General features: G+C 38.2%; 1 protein-coding gene across 7 annotated transcripts in view; it reads left to right on the top strand.

Moving 5' to 3' along the window:
- The window catches only part of LOC133123817 (titin-like), a 208,738-nt gene that overhangs the window by 54,063 nt on the left and 136,880 nt on the right, over positions 1–17,795 (top strand). For all 7 annotated transcript variants that reach the window (XM_061234427.1, XM_061234424.1, XM_061234426.1 and 4 more), the window contains 29 exons: positions 3,255–3,533; positions 3,756–4,319; positions 4,586–4,867; positions 4,969–5,247; positions 5,339–5,620; positions 5,723–6,001; positions 6,086–6,373; positions 6,507–6,785; positions 6,887–7,168; positions 7,270–7,548; positions 7,639–7,917; positions 8,046–8,324; positions 8,410–8,697; positions 8,985–9,263; positions 9,347–9,628; positions 9,755–10,033; positions 10,130–10,408; positions 10,515–10,793; positions 10,891–11,178; positions 11,274–11,552; positions 11,750–12,031; positions 13,314–13,592; positions 13,685–13,966; positions 14,054–14,332; positions 14,425–14,712; positions 14,956–15,234; positions 15,337–15,615; positions 15,708–15,986; positions 16,100–16,387. In XM_061234427.1, the coding sequence (XP_061090411.1) occupies positions 3,255–3,533; positions 3,756–4,319; positions 4,586–4,867; positions 4,969–5,247; positions 5,339–5,620; positions 5,723–6,001; positions 6,086–6,373; positions 6,507–6,785; positions 6,887–7,168; positions 7,270–7,548; positions 7,639–7,917; positions 8,046–8,324; positions 8,410–8,697; positions 8,985–9,263; positions 9,347–9,628; positions 9,755–10,033; positions 10,130–10,408; positions 10,515–10,793; positions 10,891–11,178; positions 11,274–11,552; positions 11,750–12,031; positions 13,314–13,592; positions 13,685–13,966; positions 14,054–14,332; positions 14,425–14,712; positions 14,956–15,234; positions 15,337–15,615; positions 15,708–15,986; positions 16,100–16,387 (8,439 nt within the window). The remainder of the gene's footprint in view (positions 1–3,254; positions 3,534–3,755; positions 4,320–4,585; positions 4,868–4,968; positions 5,248–5,338; positions 5,621–5,722; positions 6,002–6,085; positions 6,374–6,506; positions 6,786–6,886; positions 7,169–7,269; positions 7,549–7,638; positions 7,918–8,045; positions 8,325–8,409; positions 8,698–8,984; positions 9,264–9,346; positions 9,629–9,754; positions 10,034–10,129; positions 10,409–10,514; positions 10,794–10,890; positions 11,179–11,273; positions 11,553–11,749; positions 12,032–13,313; positions 13,593–13,684; positions 13,967–14,053; positions 14,333–14,424; positions 14,713–14,955; positions 15,235–15,336; positions 15,616–15,707; positions 15,987–16,099; positions 16,388–17,795) is intronic.

Here is a 17,795-nt window from a genome sequence, read left to right as displayed (position 1 = left end):
TCTGCAATTGCTGAGGAAATAACACCTGTAGCCATTGTGAAAACTGAGTCTTTAAGTGACAGGAAATCAGAACAGATTAAGCCAATTCCTGAGCCAAAACAAGTTGTCACAAGTCACCAAGTAGAAACCAGGATACCAATTACGAAAGAGAAATCACATATTATTCCCATGCCTGAAGTGGAAAAAAGCTATAAAGTAAAAGAAGGAGTAAAAATATTATATTCTGCTATATCAACAGGGGAGCATGAAATAGCTGAAGCCCATTCAACAGAGTTATACTCCTTAGATTCAGCCTTACAATCTTCAGTAGTAAAGGAGTTGTCTAAGCCAGTTTATATGTCTACCAGTGAGACTAAACACACTTTATCAAAAGAACAGAAATTTGAAATATACAAAGCAAAGGATGAGAAAGCAGAACTATCTAAGGATACTTTATTGAAATCCTCTTTCGCTGCTGAAGAAAAGCAGGCACTCCAAGCTGAACACACACAAAAAATTCCAGGTTTAGAGAGTGCTTCATCTGTGCAGTCTCAGATGGAAGGGGAAAAGGCCATGCATCTGCAGGTGATAAGGGAACAGAATATACTTCCAGCTGAGGGAAGATTTACTTGTGAGGCTCCAGCAGCAGAACAAGCAGACACAAGAAAAAGCCCCATTTTGATTCAGACAGTTAGCATAGATGAACAGAAATCTATCACTTGTGAAGAGATGCTTCAGTTTTCTTCCCAAGACAGTGCATTTTCCATTCACCCAACAAAAGAGTCTCCTGTGGCTTTACATCTCCAATCTGTTCATTCAGAAAGTTATTTACCCAAAGAAGGCATATTTACTGTAGAAAAGCCCAAACAGGAGGAAGCTGTCCAAAAACTGGAAAGAGTTCGCAGACAGGCAATAAAAACAGAGGAGAAAAGGGAACTGACAGCTGATTACTCTACAGATCTGGATGTATCAGTAACAGGTGTGTACCCTGTACAGAGAACAGAACCGAAACCTGAAACTATTCTTCAGGCAATTTCAAAGCCCATGCAGCTGCCTAAGGAAATTCCATTCAGTACTGATGCTAAACAAGAGCGTGCATCAAAGCTGAAAGAGGACCGCTGGAATGTCATGCATTTAACGACTACAGCAGACAGCCAAACGATGGAGGAGGGACACACTGATAGCTTTAAAGCTGTTGACAAGTTTTCTTGTGAAACTAAGGTAGAGCCCAAAGTCCCAGCTGAGCCAGTCAACATAGAGGAGAAGGCAGTCTCAACTGAGAGCAGTGTTTCTTTAGAGGCAGCAGAACAAGACTTTGCAGTTCAGATTCATGAAGGCCAGTCAGTGAGACAATCTATTTTGATGGAAGAGAAACAAATTCTGGTTGGTGAAAAGGCTGGTGAAATGTTAAAATCAGAGACAACTCAAGTTAGTATTGCAAGACAACCTAAAGGGGCTTTCCTAGTCCATGAATCACAAGAAAGTAAGACTCTTCCAAAAGAGCTTACATTTGTTATCGAAGCACCAAAATCATTTGGTTTGGACATCCGATATCAGCTTCAGAATGCACTGCAGTCCGCTGTAGCACATGAGCAGCCAGTGCTTCTAGCAGAAGTGGCAGAAAGTTTACACATTTTTGAGGTAAAGGAAGTGAAGGTACAGAAAGAACGCAAGTATGCAAGATTCACATATCTTATTACAACAAGTGGAGCCCCTATAGAAATAACTATAGCCTTTGAAGGCGATTATCCTCAGACTGCTGATTTAAAGAATGAGCTGGGAGCAGCTTTCTGTTCAGTAATCCATTGTGAACAGCAGGTCCTGACCTCAGAACAGCCTGGGACCAAGCAAATTGATAAGCCCCAGAGGATAAAGGTTAGCAGTGCACCTTCAAAAGAAATGCTTTCATCAACAGTGGAAACCATTACATTTGCAGACAATGTTGTTGGTTTTGCTTCACACAAAGCACATTCTGCAGCTGTGAAGACTGAAAGTCAGGCTTCCTTTCAAACTGTAAAAGCTCAGGATCACACTTTTGTACAAGAATCAAAAGAAACCACCCAAGTAATTAAGATGAAAACAGAATCAAAATCAGAGTTCCAGGAGCAGATAACCAGGCAGGAAGTCAAAACTGTGACAGTAAAAGGCAGTGAGAGAGATGTGGGTGCAGCATATATAACTGATATGCCAATGCCATCAATTCCTATTGGCCACTCAATAGATGTCCAAATACAAAAAGAAAGAGAAGAGTTTCTGAAAGGGGATGTTATTAAAGCTAAGCCAGCAGAAAAACCGATCAAGGATTACCCAGTTATAGAAACATTTCTTGAAGACATTACCATTGAAGAGCACTGCAAGGTTACTTTCTCTGTAGTTATAAAACATATTAAAAATGTCAACTGGCTTTTCAATGGAAAATTGGTTAAATCTGGCAAAGAGTTCAAATGTTCTAAGGATCATGATACATATACACTAGTAATTGAGAAGGTTATCAAGGAGAAGCACCAAGGAGAATATATCTGTGAGGCTGTGAATGAAGCCGGCAAGACTTCAACATCATCGAAACTCACAGTTGTCTTAAGAGGTTGGATTATGGGGATATAATATTGTTTATTTCTTTAAAAAAGCTAACTTTTTAAAGTGCGTAATAGTAAATTATGACATTTTGACTAACCAGTTACCTCACTCTTACACCTTTTAATCATTGGTCTTAAGAGACGATCTTTCTCGCCTCTCTTTTAAATCCTTCCTCTTTTGAGGTTTGTCTTTCCAATAGTTATTGCTGGATTGTAATTTTTTGTGCCATTATGCAGCTTTAAATTAGTATTTCCATTCAATTAATTAAATAATTGTAATAATCACTAATGAACATTATGTTTATTGAAATTCCATCCCCAGATCCATTTCACTGTTTCATTCACTTTAATTTTTGTTTGCGTAAAAGATTGTAATCAATTCATGTCATGTTCATTCATGTAGTGCATCTTCTCTTTGTTCCATCTTCTGCTGAGCACAAACATGTTTGCATGTGTCTTCAAGTGGCATCATGTCACATCATGTATCATCTTTCTTCACCAAATCTTCTTCATCATAAAACATTGTTTTCTTCCCCTAATTTTCCACCATTTCTTTTCAGTCACTCCCAGGATTACTAGTGTATGCACCCCTGTCTCTCATCCTTGTTTCAGCTGATCACCCTCACCCTAACGGCGTTATGTTTCATTGAGTCACACACATGATGTTAATTTGTTTTCCTCTCTTTCTCCACAATTCAGCACCACCTGTTTTTAGGCAAAAAATCCAGCCCCTGGATATTAATCTTGGGAGCCATGGCAAGTTTGAGTGTGAGATTGAAGATGCACCCAACGTGAAGTTCAAGTGGTACAAGTCTGGCACTGAGATGAGAGAGAGTGACAAATGCCGGATCATAAGTCGATACAACACCTCTTCGATGGAGCTTCTGAACCCAACCAAAGCTGACAGTGGTCAATATACCTGCAAAGCTACAAATCAACATGGCAGTGACAGTTGTTCAGCTTCCCTCACGGTGACTGGTAAGTTGGACTGTGGATCTTATTTTACATTATATCATTGTTAATCAATATTTTTTATTTCAAAGTGGGGGATATATGTATATAATAATGTATCTTCTTACAGCACTTCTGTACTTCCAAGTCATTGCTTCACATAATTTACTCGATTGTTTGTATTTTCAGATATTTTCATTTTGATTTTTGACAGTGTATAATCCCTTTTCCTTTTTTTATTTTTTATAGAGCTTTTCCCACCAGTCTTTGTTACTAAGCCTGATCCAATGACTTTATATGTGGGCAAACAAGCAAGACTTCAGTGTGTAGTTTCCGGCTCCTCCCCAATGAATTTTGTGTGGCAAAAAGGCAACATTTCAATTTCTGCAGACGCAAACTACAAAATCACGACTGAAAGGAACAGACACACTCTTGATATTGTGAAACTTAGCCTCAATGATCAGGGTGTGTATAGCTGCCGAGCATCAAACAGTGTTGGAACTGACCTGTGTAGCACAGAACTGAGGGTGATTGATAAGCCCAATTTTGTCAAAACCTTTGAAACGGTATCAGTAGCTGTGGGAAACCCACTACGACTTGAATGTCAAGTGGATGAAGACACTGGTGTAGCTATTACCTGGACCAGAGATGGCAAGAAAATGCATAACACAATGGATCACAAACTTTCTTTTGAAGACAAACTTGCCATTCTTGAAATTACACATTCAAATCTTAAAGACACTGGGAAATATGTTTGCACTGCTACAAATGATGCTGGAAGTAGTAGTTGTTCTTCAGTGGTATCAGTACAAGGTAAGACACTAGGTTAATTTTCAGCTTGATGCAGTATTTGCGAAGCAGCAAATCTGCAATTCTGGAAATTAACAATATAATGTGTGAAAATAGATTAATTGATGGAAAACAAAGGTCCCTTCAGCCGACTCTTAGCATATCTTCAAATCACTTTCTTGCTTTATTCACTTACTTTTTTCATTCTGTTGCTTTTTAAGACATGATAGACTTGACACACTAGTGTTATATGACAGTTATCTGATAATGCAAATGCATACTTCTTTTAGAGCCCCCAACTTTTGTTAAGAGACTGGAACCAAAGATCCTCTGGAAACATGGTGTGACAGCACGTCTGCAGTGTACAGTTAAAGGCTCACCTGAGCTTCACATCACCTGGTTTATGAATGACCGTGAACTGATGACTGGAGAGAAGCACAAAATCACCTTAAAAGATGGCCAAGCAGTTTTGGAGATAATTGGTGCTTCTGTGGCTGACAGTGGAAATTACACTTGTGAAGTGTTAAATGAAGCTGGGTGTGAAAGCTGCAGTACTCTGTTAACAATAAAAGGTGTGTGGCAATGCCTGTTTTTGAAATTCTGTTTTAATTACTCAAGTGTAATTTAGTTCTGATTACATGCAATTCTGTCATGTTATCTTTTTTGTTCTTAGAACCCCCTTCCTTCAGAAGGGAATTGAAATTGGTTGAAGTAGTAAGAGGAACAAGTGCCAAACTTGAATGTGAAGTTTCTGGAACACCTCCATTTGATGTCCACTGGTTTAAAAATAAGAAAGCAATTTCCACTGATAGAAAGTTTACGATCACTGCCCAAGATGCCATTGCCTGTTTGGAGATCAGTTCATTTGAAAGTACTGATGTTGGGGACTATCAGTGTTCTGTATCAAATGATGTAGGCAAAGTCTCCTGCACATCATTAGCTAAATTGAAAGGTTAGTAAAGATAAGTTCTTTGAATTGAGCATTTGTTTGTATGAAGAATTTTTATATTTTTATAATTTTTCATCTTTTTTTTTTTACATAGAGCCTCCATTTTTCTCAAAGAAGATTGAAAACATTTCAGCAGTTTTGGGAAGTACAGTTAGGCTGCAGGGCACTCTTAAAGGATCAGCCCCTATCAAAGTCAAGTGGATGAAGGATTCTGAAATGCTGAGGGATGATGATCCAAATGTAACAATGGAATTTGAGAATAATATTGCTGTTCTAACAATAACAACGGTCAATATCATCCATAGTGGTAAATACACTTGTCAGGCTGAAAATGAAGCTGGGAAACAGAAATGTGAAGCCGCTTTATCAGTTCAAGGTTTGCTGATATTTTCAAACTTGAATCTCAAATTGAATGTAGATAATTCAGCCCCTTGCACTCATGTCATTATATATCTGAAATAATTTGCTTCTGTTGTAGAACCAGCTAGAATAATAGAAAAGACATCATCCATCAGTGTGACTGCAGGGGATGCAGCATCCTTAGAGTGCACAGTCGCAGGAAGCCCGGAGCTTAAAGTGAAATGGTTCCGAGATGGAAAGGAGATTACAGACACCCGGAAATATAAAATTACCTTTAAGAATAATGTGGCCATCTTAAAAATTCTTGCAGCAGAAAAGAGAGACGAATGTGAATATATGGTGGAAGTGGCTAATCGTGTTGGAAAAGACCAGTGTTCTTGTTCTGTCACTCTGCTAGGTTAGTATTTAATATCTTCATTCTGTTGGTTGTATCATAGAGCTATCCGTTCTTAAAGTACATGCTGTTTTTTCTTCTGAACAGATCGAATCGTAGCACCATCATTCACAAAACCTCTTAAAAAAGTTGATGGAAATGTTGGTTCCAACATCAGTATGGAATGCAGAGTCACTGGGTCTCAGCCTGTGACTGTTTCTTGGTACAAAGATGATACAGAAGTCACCGCTGGTGCAAAATATAAAATGGAATTCACGGAAAGCACAGCATCTTTGGGAATTACTCATTTAGAAAAGTCTGATGCTGGAACATATACCTGTCGTGCAAAAAATGCAGCAGGAAGTGGAGAGACCACTGGAACTCTGTCTGTAAAAGGTTTGCAAAAGAATAATGTTTTTCCTATTTTTGGTTTAAATATTACACGGAGATGCTACTCTTTCATTGATTTTTAGCTAAACATTCTTCTGTATTGTTTTTCTCATGTTTCTCTTTTCTGAACAAAATACAGAGCCTCCAAACTTCACAGTGAAGCCAGACTCTCAAAATGTCATACCAGGATCAAAAGTGACTTTAAAGTGTGCTTTCACTGGTACAGCCCCATTTACCATTAAGTGGTTCAAAGGGGACAGGGAAATATCCACTGGAGGAACATGTTTTATCAAAAAAGATGCATCCTCAAGTTTGTTGGAACTTAATTCAGTAAAACCGAAAGATTCAGATAATTACACTTGCCAAGTTGCCAATGATGCTGGGAAGGTGACTTGTGCTGCTGTCTTGTTTGTAAAAGGTGCATTTTCTTCTCTTATAACTTATGCTTAGGTATCTCATCTTAAGAAAATGTATTTATGTTTGGACTTTAAATAACCATTATAAAACCTATTCTTCTAGAACCTCCGACGTTTGTGAAGAAGCTTGAGTCTTCAAAACTTTCACAGAAGGGAAGTCCTCTGTTTTTGGAATGCAATATAGCTGGCAGTCCTACAATCAAAATTAAGTGGTTCAAGAATGAGACTGAAATTAAGTCTGGCGATAAGTACAAAATGGACTTCATAGACTCTGTAGCTAATTTGCAGATTTCAGCCAGTGATCTTGATGATAGTGGGGAATACATTTGTGAGGCATCAAGTGAAGCTGGTATTGACCGGTGCAAAAGTGTGGTTTCAATCAAAGGTTGGTAATGTCCTGATAATGAAAAGATTTTGTATTCATTTTTTGGCTATTGTGTATTTTACGATTTTTTATATTAATGAATTAATGTCATTTTATTGTAGAGCCACCAATCTTTACGAAAGTTCTTGAATCCAAGGAAGTTGTCAAAGGATCTGATTTTGTGTTGGAGGGGAATATTTCAGGCTCGCCTCAATTTGAAATTTCATGGTTTATGGATTCTAAGCCAATCAGAAATGACAGAAAACACCAGATGAGTTTTCAGAATGATACTGTTTACCTCAAGATTCTGAAATGTGAAGCAGGAGATATTGGAAAATACCAATGCATTGTTGAAAATGAAGTGGGGAAATGTTCCTGTGATTGTGAAGTGACTTTGAAAGGTTAGTGACGAAAGCATAATTTTATTCAGGAAACATGCATTTTTACGAGTTGTCCTTCATAATATACTCGAAATATTTCCATTTCATTAGAACCACCATCCTTTGTGCAGAAGATGGAGAATGCAACTTGTCTTGTTGGCAAGGAAATTACAATGCTTTGCGTACTAAAGGGATCACTTCCAATTACTTTGTCATGGATAAAAGATGATTATGAGGTTAAAGATGATGAAAATGTCACAATGTCCTATGAGGACAGAACTGCAAGACTGCATATAACAAACATTCAGATAAAACATAGTGGAAAATATACTTGTCAGGCGAAGAATGAAGCTGGTAGTCAGAAATGCTCTGCTTCATTGGAAGTTAAAGGTTAGTTATGACACAATCTAATCATTTATGTTCTTAAGTTCTTACTGCTTAAACTCATTGAAATGTAAAAGTTTGTATTTATTTATTCATTCATTCATTCATTCATTCATTCATTTTGCCTGCCGCAGAACCTGCAAACATTACTGAAAAAGCAAAGTCAATGAGTGTTACTGCTGGGGATCCTGCCACACTGGAATGCAGGTTCTCAGGAACCAAAGTCTTGAAAGCAAAGTGGCTGAAAGATGGAAAGGAGCTGATATCAGGCCCAAAATATAAAGTGCAAAGCACCAACAAGAGCTCCACCTTAAAGATTCTAGCTACAGCAAAGAACGACAGTGGAGAATACTCTTTTGAGATCTCCAATGATGTTGGTAGCAGCACATGTGAAGCTGTTATTACTGTCCTAGGTCAGTATATTCCAATAGCATACCTTTTAAATGAGTTAAGATAAGTTTTGCATTATGTTCACCAAATACCTTTCTTTTCTGGTAGACCAAATAATCAAACCGACTTTCACAAGAAAATTGAAGCCGATGGACAGCATCAAAGGATCATTTGCCCACCTAGAATGTCTTATTTCTGGCTCCTTGCCCATAACGGTGCGCTGGTACAAAGATGATAAGGAGATAGTGGCAGACGAAAAGCACAAATGCTCATTTTTTGAAAACACAGCATTTTTGGAAATCACCAATCTTTCTAGTTCGGACAGTGGCAGCTATACCTGCATTGCTGAAAACAAAGCAGGAAGTGACCAGTGCTCTGGTCCATTAATTGTGAAAGGTTTGTGTTTACTTTATGCTGGATACATTTTCTTAAAGTCTTATATTTTACATGGAAGTAAAAAATGTAATTTGGAAAATCCTATTCAGAGGCTGTTTTTTAAAATAAGAAATGTCATGTCATTTAAATGAAAATATTGCCTGAACTTGTTGCTATTATGGTATTATTTTAATGATATTTGATGTGTATTATGATGTCTCAATATTTTGGTAAATGTTTGGTAATCTGCTAATTCAGTAATCGGCAAGAACCATCACTGGACTGACCACTGTTCTTTTTACCTGTAGAACCACCAACAATATTAGAAAGGCCAGAATCAATGGATGTCTTGCCTGGATCAAGGGTGCAATTAAGTGTACTTTTAGGTGGCACTCCACCCCTGAATATCAAGTGGTTTAAAGACAACAAGGAGATTGTATCCAGCTCTGACTGCTTAGTTCAGAAGGATAACATTTCAAGTTCACTGGAGCTGTTTTTTGCCAAGGCCTCAGACTCTGGAGATTACTCCTGTGAGATCAAGAATGATGTTGGCTCTGATGCCTGCAAAGCAACACTATTTGTGAAAGGTGTTTATTGTTTACCATAAATCTTTTTGTAATATCACAGTAAGATCGAAGTGCGGATATAATATATTTGATTATCTTTTTAGAACCTCCAAAATTCATTCGGAAACCTGAGAAAGTAGCAGTGGTGAAACCAGGACAAAATAAGAAATTTGAATGCCAGGTTGTTGGAACTCCTGAAATTTACATCTATTGGTTCAGAGATGGAAATGAAATCAGTCCCAGTGACAAATATAAGATTTCCTTTGTTAATGCCATGGCAAGCTTGGAAATACTTGGTGCCGATACAAAAGATACCGGAGTGTATTACTGTGAGGCACGCAATGATGCTGGTAGTGAGAGCTGCAGCATGGAATTGAAAGTGAAAGGTTAGTGCAGAAGGTTGGATGACAAAATAAATAGAAATAATAAATGACTGAATAAGTGTAATTACCAATAAGGCACTCTTGTTCTAATGTAACATAATAATGGTTTTGAAAATATCTCTGTTTCAGAGCCCCCAGCCTTTGTAAAAGAATTGACACCGCTTGAAGTTGTGAATGGTTCTGATGCACTGTTTGAATGCCAAGTTACTGGTACTGCTCCATTTGAAATAACTTGGCTGAAGGATGCAAAGGAAATCAAGTCAAGTAAAAAACACACAGTTTCATGGAATAATGATATTTTAAGCCTGCAAATATTGAAATGTGAGGATTTAGATGTTGGTGAATACCAATGCACTGTTGCAAATGAGGTTGGAAGTTGCTTTTGCAGGACTATGCTCCGTATGAAAGGTTAGTCATTTTTAGTTTAAAGTGTTCTCAAATACAATTTGGCTGTAGTCATAGCCCAAGCTGTAATTTACCTCAATGTTTGTTTGTTTATTTTAGAGCCACCATCATTTGTAAAGAAGATCCAAAATGTGGCCACTGTGTTAGGAAAAGCAGCTGAATTTCAGTGTGTTGTGAAGGGGTCAGCACCCCTTACTGTTCAGTGGCAGAAAGATGAAGAATGGATCCAAGAGGATGCCAAAATTGAAAGGACTTTTGATGGCAATGTGGCATCTTTGAGAATTACATTCACTGAGGCCTGTCACACTGGTAGATATACTTGTCAGGTCATGAATGAGGCTGGACAGGAGAGGAGCTTTGCAAATCTGCTGGTGCAAGGTTTGTCTTGGTCTGAGAGCTTCCAAAGGCTGAGCTTATTTTTGTTTACCGAGTACTGAATACTGGACTCTCGACTGAAATGTTGTCCTGTTTTATTCTATTTCAGAGCCACCTCAAATTATTGAGAAGTCTGAAACAGTAAATGTGACTGCTGGTGATCCAGTCAGTATGGAGTGCAAGGTGTCAGGCACTCCTGAACTCAAAGTCAAGTGGAAAAGAAATGGAAAGGAGCTTGTGTCCAGCAGACAGCACAAACTCAGTTTTGTGAATTCTTTGAGTAGTCTTAAGATTCAGTCTGCACAATCGAATGATGGTGGGGACTATACTTTTGAGGTTACCAATGATATTGGAGCCTCCAGTTGCAGGATTACATTAGTTGTAGTAGGTTCGTGCATTTTCTTTTCCTTCTGGGGTTTGTTGCACTGTAATGTAACTGACATATGCCAACTTTTAACTTTCGCTGTTTTTGTTGTTAAATGCAGAACAAATTATTGCTCCATCTTTCCTCAAACCATTGGTTGAAATGCGGGAGGTTTTGGGATCTTTTGTAAGACTTGAAAGCAAAGTTTCTGGTTCTCTTCCAATGTCTGTGGAATGGAAGAAAGATGGAAATGTCCTTACTGGCAGAATAAAGCCTAAGCTTATACAAGAAGACAACTCCATATCATTGGAGATTGAGCATTTGGAAAAAACAGATGCTGGGACATACACTTGTAAACTGTCAAACAAAGCAGGAAGTTGTGAGTGCAGTGCAGCACTGATGGTGAAAGGTCAGAATGCGTATCATCTTATTGTTTGATCTTTTGAGGGCATCACTTCATTTATCACTTACTCATTTTTACCGTTTTTTTTAATGCATTTTTAGAGCCACCAAGCTTTGTGTCGGAACCAGAATCCCAGGCTGTTCTCCCCAATTCAACTGCACGTTTTAAGTGCACTTTGAAAGGAACACCACCTTTTATTGTGAAGTGGTTCAAAGAAGATACAGAATTGTTAACTGGACCATCATGTTTTACTGGAATGGAAGGATCATCATGCTTTTTAGATCTTTATTCTTGTGGAACTTCTCAAACTGGAATTTATTTTTGCCAAGTTAGCAATGATGCTGGTACTGCAAGATGCACTGCCAATTTATTGGTGAAAGGTTGGAATCTTACTACACTTACACTCTTCATTCAATTGTTTCCATCTTTACAGTTTCTTTTATTCATTTTTGCTGCTGATTCCTCTTTCAGGATAACTTTTATCTCCCATCTTGGTAGTCTTGCATTACATATGTTTTGCTTTTTGTTTTCCTTGCTTAGATTCTACATTGTAACCTGATATGTTTGGGTTTTGCAGAACCTCCTGAATTTGTGCTGAAGCTGCCAACCACAAAGTTTGTGAAGCAGTTTGAGCTGCTACGTTTTGAGTGCAAAGTAACTGGAACACCCCCGCTTCAAATGGCTTGGTACAAAAATGACAATAGGCTCACAGAAGGTGACAACTACAGGATGTCATTTGTGGACTCACTGGCAGTCCTTGATGTTCACTCCACAAGATTTGAAGACAGTGGTGTCTACACCTGTGAAGCTCAAAATGATGCCGGGAGTATCAGCTGTAGTACCACACTAGCAGTCAAAGGTCAGATGCTCTGAGCACTTCGTTGGTTATTTTTGTGGATGATTTGTGTGCCATCACATGTTTTTGGGAGGGTTCTTGCTTACGTTTTAGTTTAAGGTCAACATAAAAACTATAGACCATTATTATATTGTATTTTAGCAATTAATAAATGGCCATAACTACAATTAATGTATAAGCATGAGTATACACTTGGCAATCACACTAATAACATGGGTTTCCCAGATGCATGTAATGTAGCTTTAGTTCACTCACAACAAGAGCGGTCTAGGTCACTCACAGCAAAACTGAAATTGAAATTTATAATTATTATAATTTTTTTCAATTTAGTCAATTCTTCATAACCATACAAACATGTCTTGAAGTTTATATTCCAAATATTTCAACTGTAAAATTTGAATCGGTTATCTGCTTTAAAATAAGTAAGTTGTCAATATCATTCAAACTAAAACAGAAATGTTGCATGCCGGAGGGCTAGTATGAAATTTGGGTGGAGGCTGGTGGAATTCAACCAATATATATATTTTTTTCAACAATTTTTTTATTACAAATCTCAAATTGTTGACTACAGAGGCAGATAAATAAATGATGGCTCTTTGAACCAAACATTATGGAGGGCACTGTAGTACGACATCTAGAAGGACCTGTGCTAATGGCCAATAAATGCTCTACTCTAACTGCATATCTCCTCCCATCATTTCATTAGATAGTTTCTTTATAGAGGGATTTATAGCTAGAGCTATGTGGTAGCATGGTGGTGCAGTGGATAACGCCATTTTCTCCCACAAAATTGTCCTGGGTTTCAATCACGCTTAATAGCAACCTTATCCTAATCCCAGTCTCTCTCCTTCGATCATAAAATTTACTTGTGAGTGGTACATTTTGGGAGGACCTGAAGAGAGAGGTGAGGTGGCATAGCCGATACCCATACAATCCAGATTTGAAATGTGTTGTTATATTTATTGACATAACTTTGAAACTTTGAATTGAAACAGGCAACAATTTGCAGAGAAGCTCTTTGTTAAATTCTTCTTAAGTGTCTGTGTAAAGTCCGTGTTTGGGGAACCCATGTAAGGAGTTTGTTTTTGAGCACACTCATTAATTGTGATTGGTGCGCATAAATGTCTGCAGTATGAACACAATATTATGTGGTTGATTTAACTGGTTTATTTTTCATATTTTTTCTGTCTGTGATGTAAGGAATGCTTTGCTTTGCTAACTGTCTCAGATGAAGTGAAATTACTATGTGAAATTAATTCATAAATAAATGCTTTTCCCTTTTTAGAACCACCATCTTTCATCAAAGCACCTAAGACTGTGGAGGGACTGAGAGGCAAGGATATCAGTATAAATTGTGAATTATCTGGTACCCCACCCTTTGAGATAACTTGGTACAAAGACAAAAAGCCTCTGAAGGAAAGCAGAAAATACAAGTTGGTGCAGGAGGGTGGCTCTGCTACTCTTCATATTCTCAGTTTGGATGCCTCTGATCCTGGTGAATACCAGTGCAAAGCATCAAACCAAGTAGGAAGGGATACATGTTCTAGCACAGTTAAACTCAGAGGTAAGTACACTTCTCCACAGTTTGAAATATAACACAGTTCACATTGACTACTTAGATGCCCTTATTAATCACAATCTTTTTATACTGTGCAGAGCCACCCGCCTTTGTGCAGAGACTGTCCAACTTGACAGCGATTTCTGGTGAAGAAGTAACTTTGACTGCCACTGTCAAAGGCTCCCAACCAATTTCTGTTTCTTGGGTGCAAGACAAAGATCATATCCTCAGAGATGGTGATAACCGAAAGATTGCCTTTGAGAACAACCAGGTCACTTTGAGAATCTTTAAAGCTGATGCAACATCCCCTGGCAAATACACCTGCCAACTTAAAAATGATGCTGGAGTGGTGGAGTCCATTGCTAATTTAACTGTCCTAGGTTAGTAATTGATCTCAAATATCGTTCATTATTATTCATACTTTTCTTTGTTTTCTTAAAATTAATATTTCTTTCCCTACTTTTCAGAGCCTGCTTCGATTGTGGATAGACCAGAGTCTTTCAGTGTCACTGCAGGTGATACTGCTGCATTTGAATGCACAGTAGCTGGTACACCAGAGCTGACCCCAAAATGGTTCAAAGATGGTGTAACATTATCTTCTGGCCGAAAGTACAACATTACTTTCTCTAAAATGGTTTCCAGCCTAAAGGTTCTGTCAGCAGAGAAAGGTGACACTGGAGAGTACACTTTTGAGATTATGAATGAGGTTGGCAAAGACACCTGCAAAATGAACCTCACTGTACAAGGTTTGTGGTCATTCCTTGTTCGGTTATATAAATATGTTCTGTATGGTTTCTTCCTTTTAATTTATCCTTCATTTGACTAATTCTGTTCGCAGATAAAATCATACCTCCCACGTTTACACGGAAATTGAAGGATATTCAAGCAATTGTGGGTAAACCTGTTGAGATGGATTGCAAAGTGTCAGGGTCCCCTCCTTTCACTATCTCTTGGTATCATGATGGACAAGAGATCAGAAGTGGGCCAAACCATGAAATTTCATTTACTGACAACACCTGCACCTTGAAAATACCCACTCTTAAGCTAACAGACTCTGGGATATACAAATGCAAAGCTGTAAATCAGGCTGGGGGCAATGAGACTAGTGCTTCTTTGATGGTGAAAGGTCAGTAAATATTCACATTTCCAGTAATGACGTTGTAGTAATATCTACAGAATTTCATATATGGAGATCTACACTGGGAAACATTAGTAGAAAACATAGATTCTTTGTCTCATATATAGTTGGTTATTACCATATGTTAAATAACTTGAAAGTCTAATGTTCAGATAACAAGCTTCCCTAACTCCATGGCTATCTTCTGTGGAGACATTCTATTTTCCTGAAACTCTTTTTGTCTGAATATAGAACCCCCATCTTTCATCACACAACCGCAACCTGTGGAAGCTCTACCTGGTACAAATGTTGTTTTTTCTGCAACGGTGAAGGGAAGTGCACCTCTGAAGCTGAAATGGTTCAGAGGCAGTACAGAAATTATCTCTGGACGGGGCTGTGAAATTTCTTTACGGGGTAGTACTGCATCTCTGGAACTGTACAATATTGACAAATCTCATGCTGGAGAATACACCTGCCAGATCATTAATGATGCTGGAAAGGAAAATTGCCCTGTCAACCTGTTTGTGAAAGGTTGGTGAGCATGTTAAATCACTCAATATTTTTGGAAACTGGTTTTGTTTTTGTATTGATGGCATTCAATACATCATCTCTGACATCTCAACTTCTTTTTAGAACCAGCACACTTTGTGAAGAAACTGAGAGACTATGCTGTTGAAAAAGGAAAATTATTGTTGCTTGAATGCACATATTCTGGAAGTCCAGAAATACTGGTGAAGTGGCTCAAGGATGGCCATGAGCTCTTTTCTTCTTATAAATACAATATCACAACCACAGAGAATTCCTGCATATTGGAGTGTCTTAACAGTGACAAAGATGATTGCGGGCAATACTCTTGTGAAGTTTCAAATGCAGCTGGAAGTGATACCTGTCTTGCTCAAGTCTCCATTTTAGGTTTGTTTCCAAGAAATTAAGTTTCTGCATTAGTTCAGTAAAATGAGATCCTTAAGTTGATACAGATGTTTGTTCTTTTCTTTCCATTTCAGAACCACCATACTTTATTGAAGGCTTGGAACAAATGGAAGTGACAGCAGGGGATGCAATTTGTCTGAAATGTCAAGTAGGGGGCACTCCAGAAATAAAGGTGTCTTGGTTTAAGGCAGATGGTAAAATGCGATCAAGTGGTACATGCAGAATGGAATACAGCAGAGGCATAGCCTGTTTAAAATTAAGCAAAGTTAGCAAAACTGATGCTTCTGAATACACATGTAAAGCTGAGAACAGCATTGGATCAGCCTCCACAAGCTGTCGCATAATGGTGCAAGGTAAGTGTATGTTTCTTTAAACATGGTTTTTTTTGCATGGTAACTTCAGTGTACCGGAACGTTTTGAAACAAAATGTATCCAATGTGTCATGTGTCCATATACTCTGTTTCAGATGCAAAAACGCCACCATCTTTCACAAAGAAAATAACAAGTCTCCAGCAAACCAAAGGACAACCTGTTGTATTTGAGTGCCGTGTTGCTGGGTCCTCACCTGTGGAAGTTTCTTGGCTTAAAGATGGTGAAAGTCTGAAACATGATAATGAATATTCAATGTCTTTTGATGACAACTCTGCTGTTCTAAAAATTTTGAGAGGTGAAACAAGACACTCTGGGGAATATACTTGTGTAGCTACCAACAGTGTTGGAACAGCTTCATGTCGAGCCAGGCTCACACTTCAAGGTTAGTGAGGATTTTACAATGGGGTGCAAGAATTTGGGCTTAAATGGGTTTAAATGACTGTTACAATCAATCTGTATGTGATTGAAAGTTAACCTGAACTCTAAATAGTACAGTTGAAAATGACACCTTTCTGCAAATTTTAAAGCCAGATTGCTGGTTGTCATTTACTGTTTGTAAATTATAAAAAAGGAAATGGGCCCTTTGGATTAACCCTTTTGGATTATTCTTTAAAAAGATGATTACTAATGCCCAGACCCAGGTGATTTACTCGTTAGGACTTCAATGAAGTAACTCCATGCCTTTAAAAGTATCCAAATTCAGTGGCTGCTTTGTCTGATGTTAATGACCATGGGTTCCTCTAAACAGTTGTCCAAGGATTTCAGAATGAAGATGGTTCATTTCCACCAAGAAGGAGAAGGCTAGAAAATTATCTCGATGTTTCTCTCAATGTTTCTACCTATTTCCACGGTCAGAACCATTATTAGAAAATGTAAGATAAATGGAACAGTTGAAGTCAAGGCAAGGTCTGGACTAAGAAAGAAAAAAGATTTCAGGTAGAATGTCCCGAGATCTGGTGAGAAAGAAGAACCCACACATCACTGCAAGAACTGCAAAAAAGAGTCGCAAACACAGGTCGAGCTGTTCACAGAGTTGCCAGAAAGAACGACTTCAACACAAAATTAAGCGTCTGAAGTATGCAAAAGAAAACACTGAGAAGCCTGAAGCCTTTTGGAACAATCTGCTTTAGACTGACGAAACCAAAATTGAACTTTTTGGCCACCATCAAAGAAGAAAAAAGGATGAAGCTTTTGTAGAGAAGAACACCTTGCCAACTGTTAAGCATAGAGGTGGATCCATTATGCTTTGGGGTTTTTTGCAGCTGGGGGCACAGGAAAATTGAGTGGATTCCACCAAATACCAATAAATTCTAGACACTAATGTTCAAAGGACATTCCAGACATTGAGGTTGAAGAAAGATAGGGTATACCAGCAAGACAATGATCCAACGCATACCTCAAAATCTATCATGAAGTACTTCCAGGAACGACGGATGAAGGTTTTGGAATGGCCACCACAGTCCCCAGACTTGAATATAATTGAAAATCTGTGGACAGATCTCAAACATGCCTTACAGGCAAGAAGGCTGAAGAATATTTCTGTGCTAGAAGTGTTCTTCCAGAAAGAATGGGGAAAAATTCTGAAAGACTCATAGACTCTTAGCTGGCTACAGGAAGCATTTACAAGCTGCCCAAGGAGTTGCAAATGTCTAACTGACAGGGTTCCCAAACTGTAAAAAATGAAAGTAAAAAGTAATCTTGCTTTAAAATTTCAAGAAATGTGTCATGTTTAACGTTGTACCATTTAGAGGTCAATTTCGCTTCTGTTCACTTTGATATTAATTGTAAAA

The sequence above is a fragment of the Conger conger genome, chromosome 3, assembly GCF_963514075.1.
Source record: "Conger conger chromosome 3, fConCon1.1, whole genome shotgun sequence".
Classification (NCBI taxonomy): Eukaryota; Metazoa; Chordata; class Actinopteri; order Anguilliformes; family Congridae; genus Conger; species Conger conger.
The sequence above is the reverse complement of the archived record's forward strand: the minus strand, read 5'-3'. Positions and strand labels throughout refer to the sequence as shown.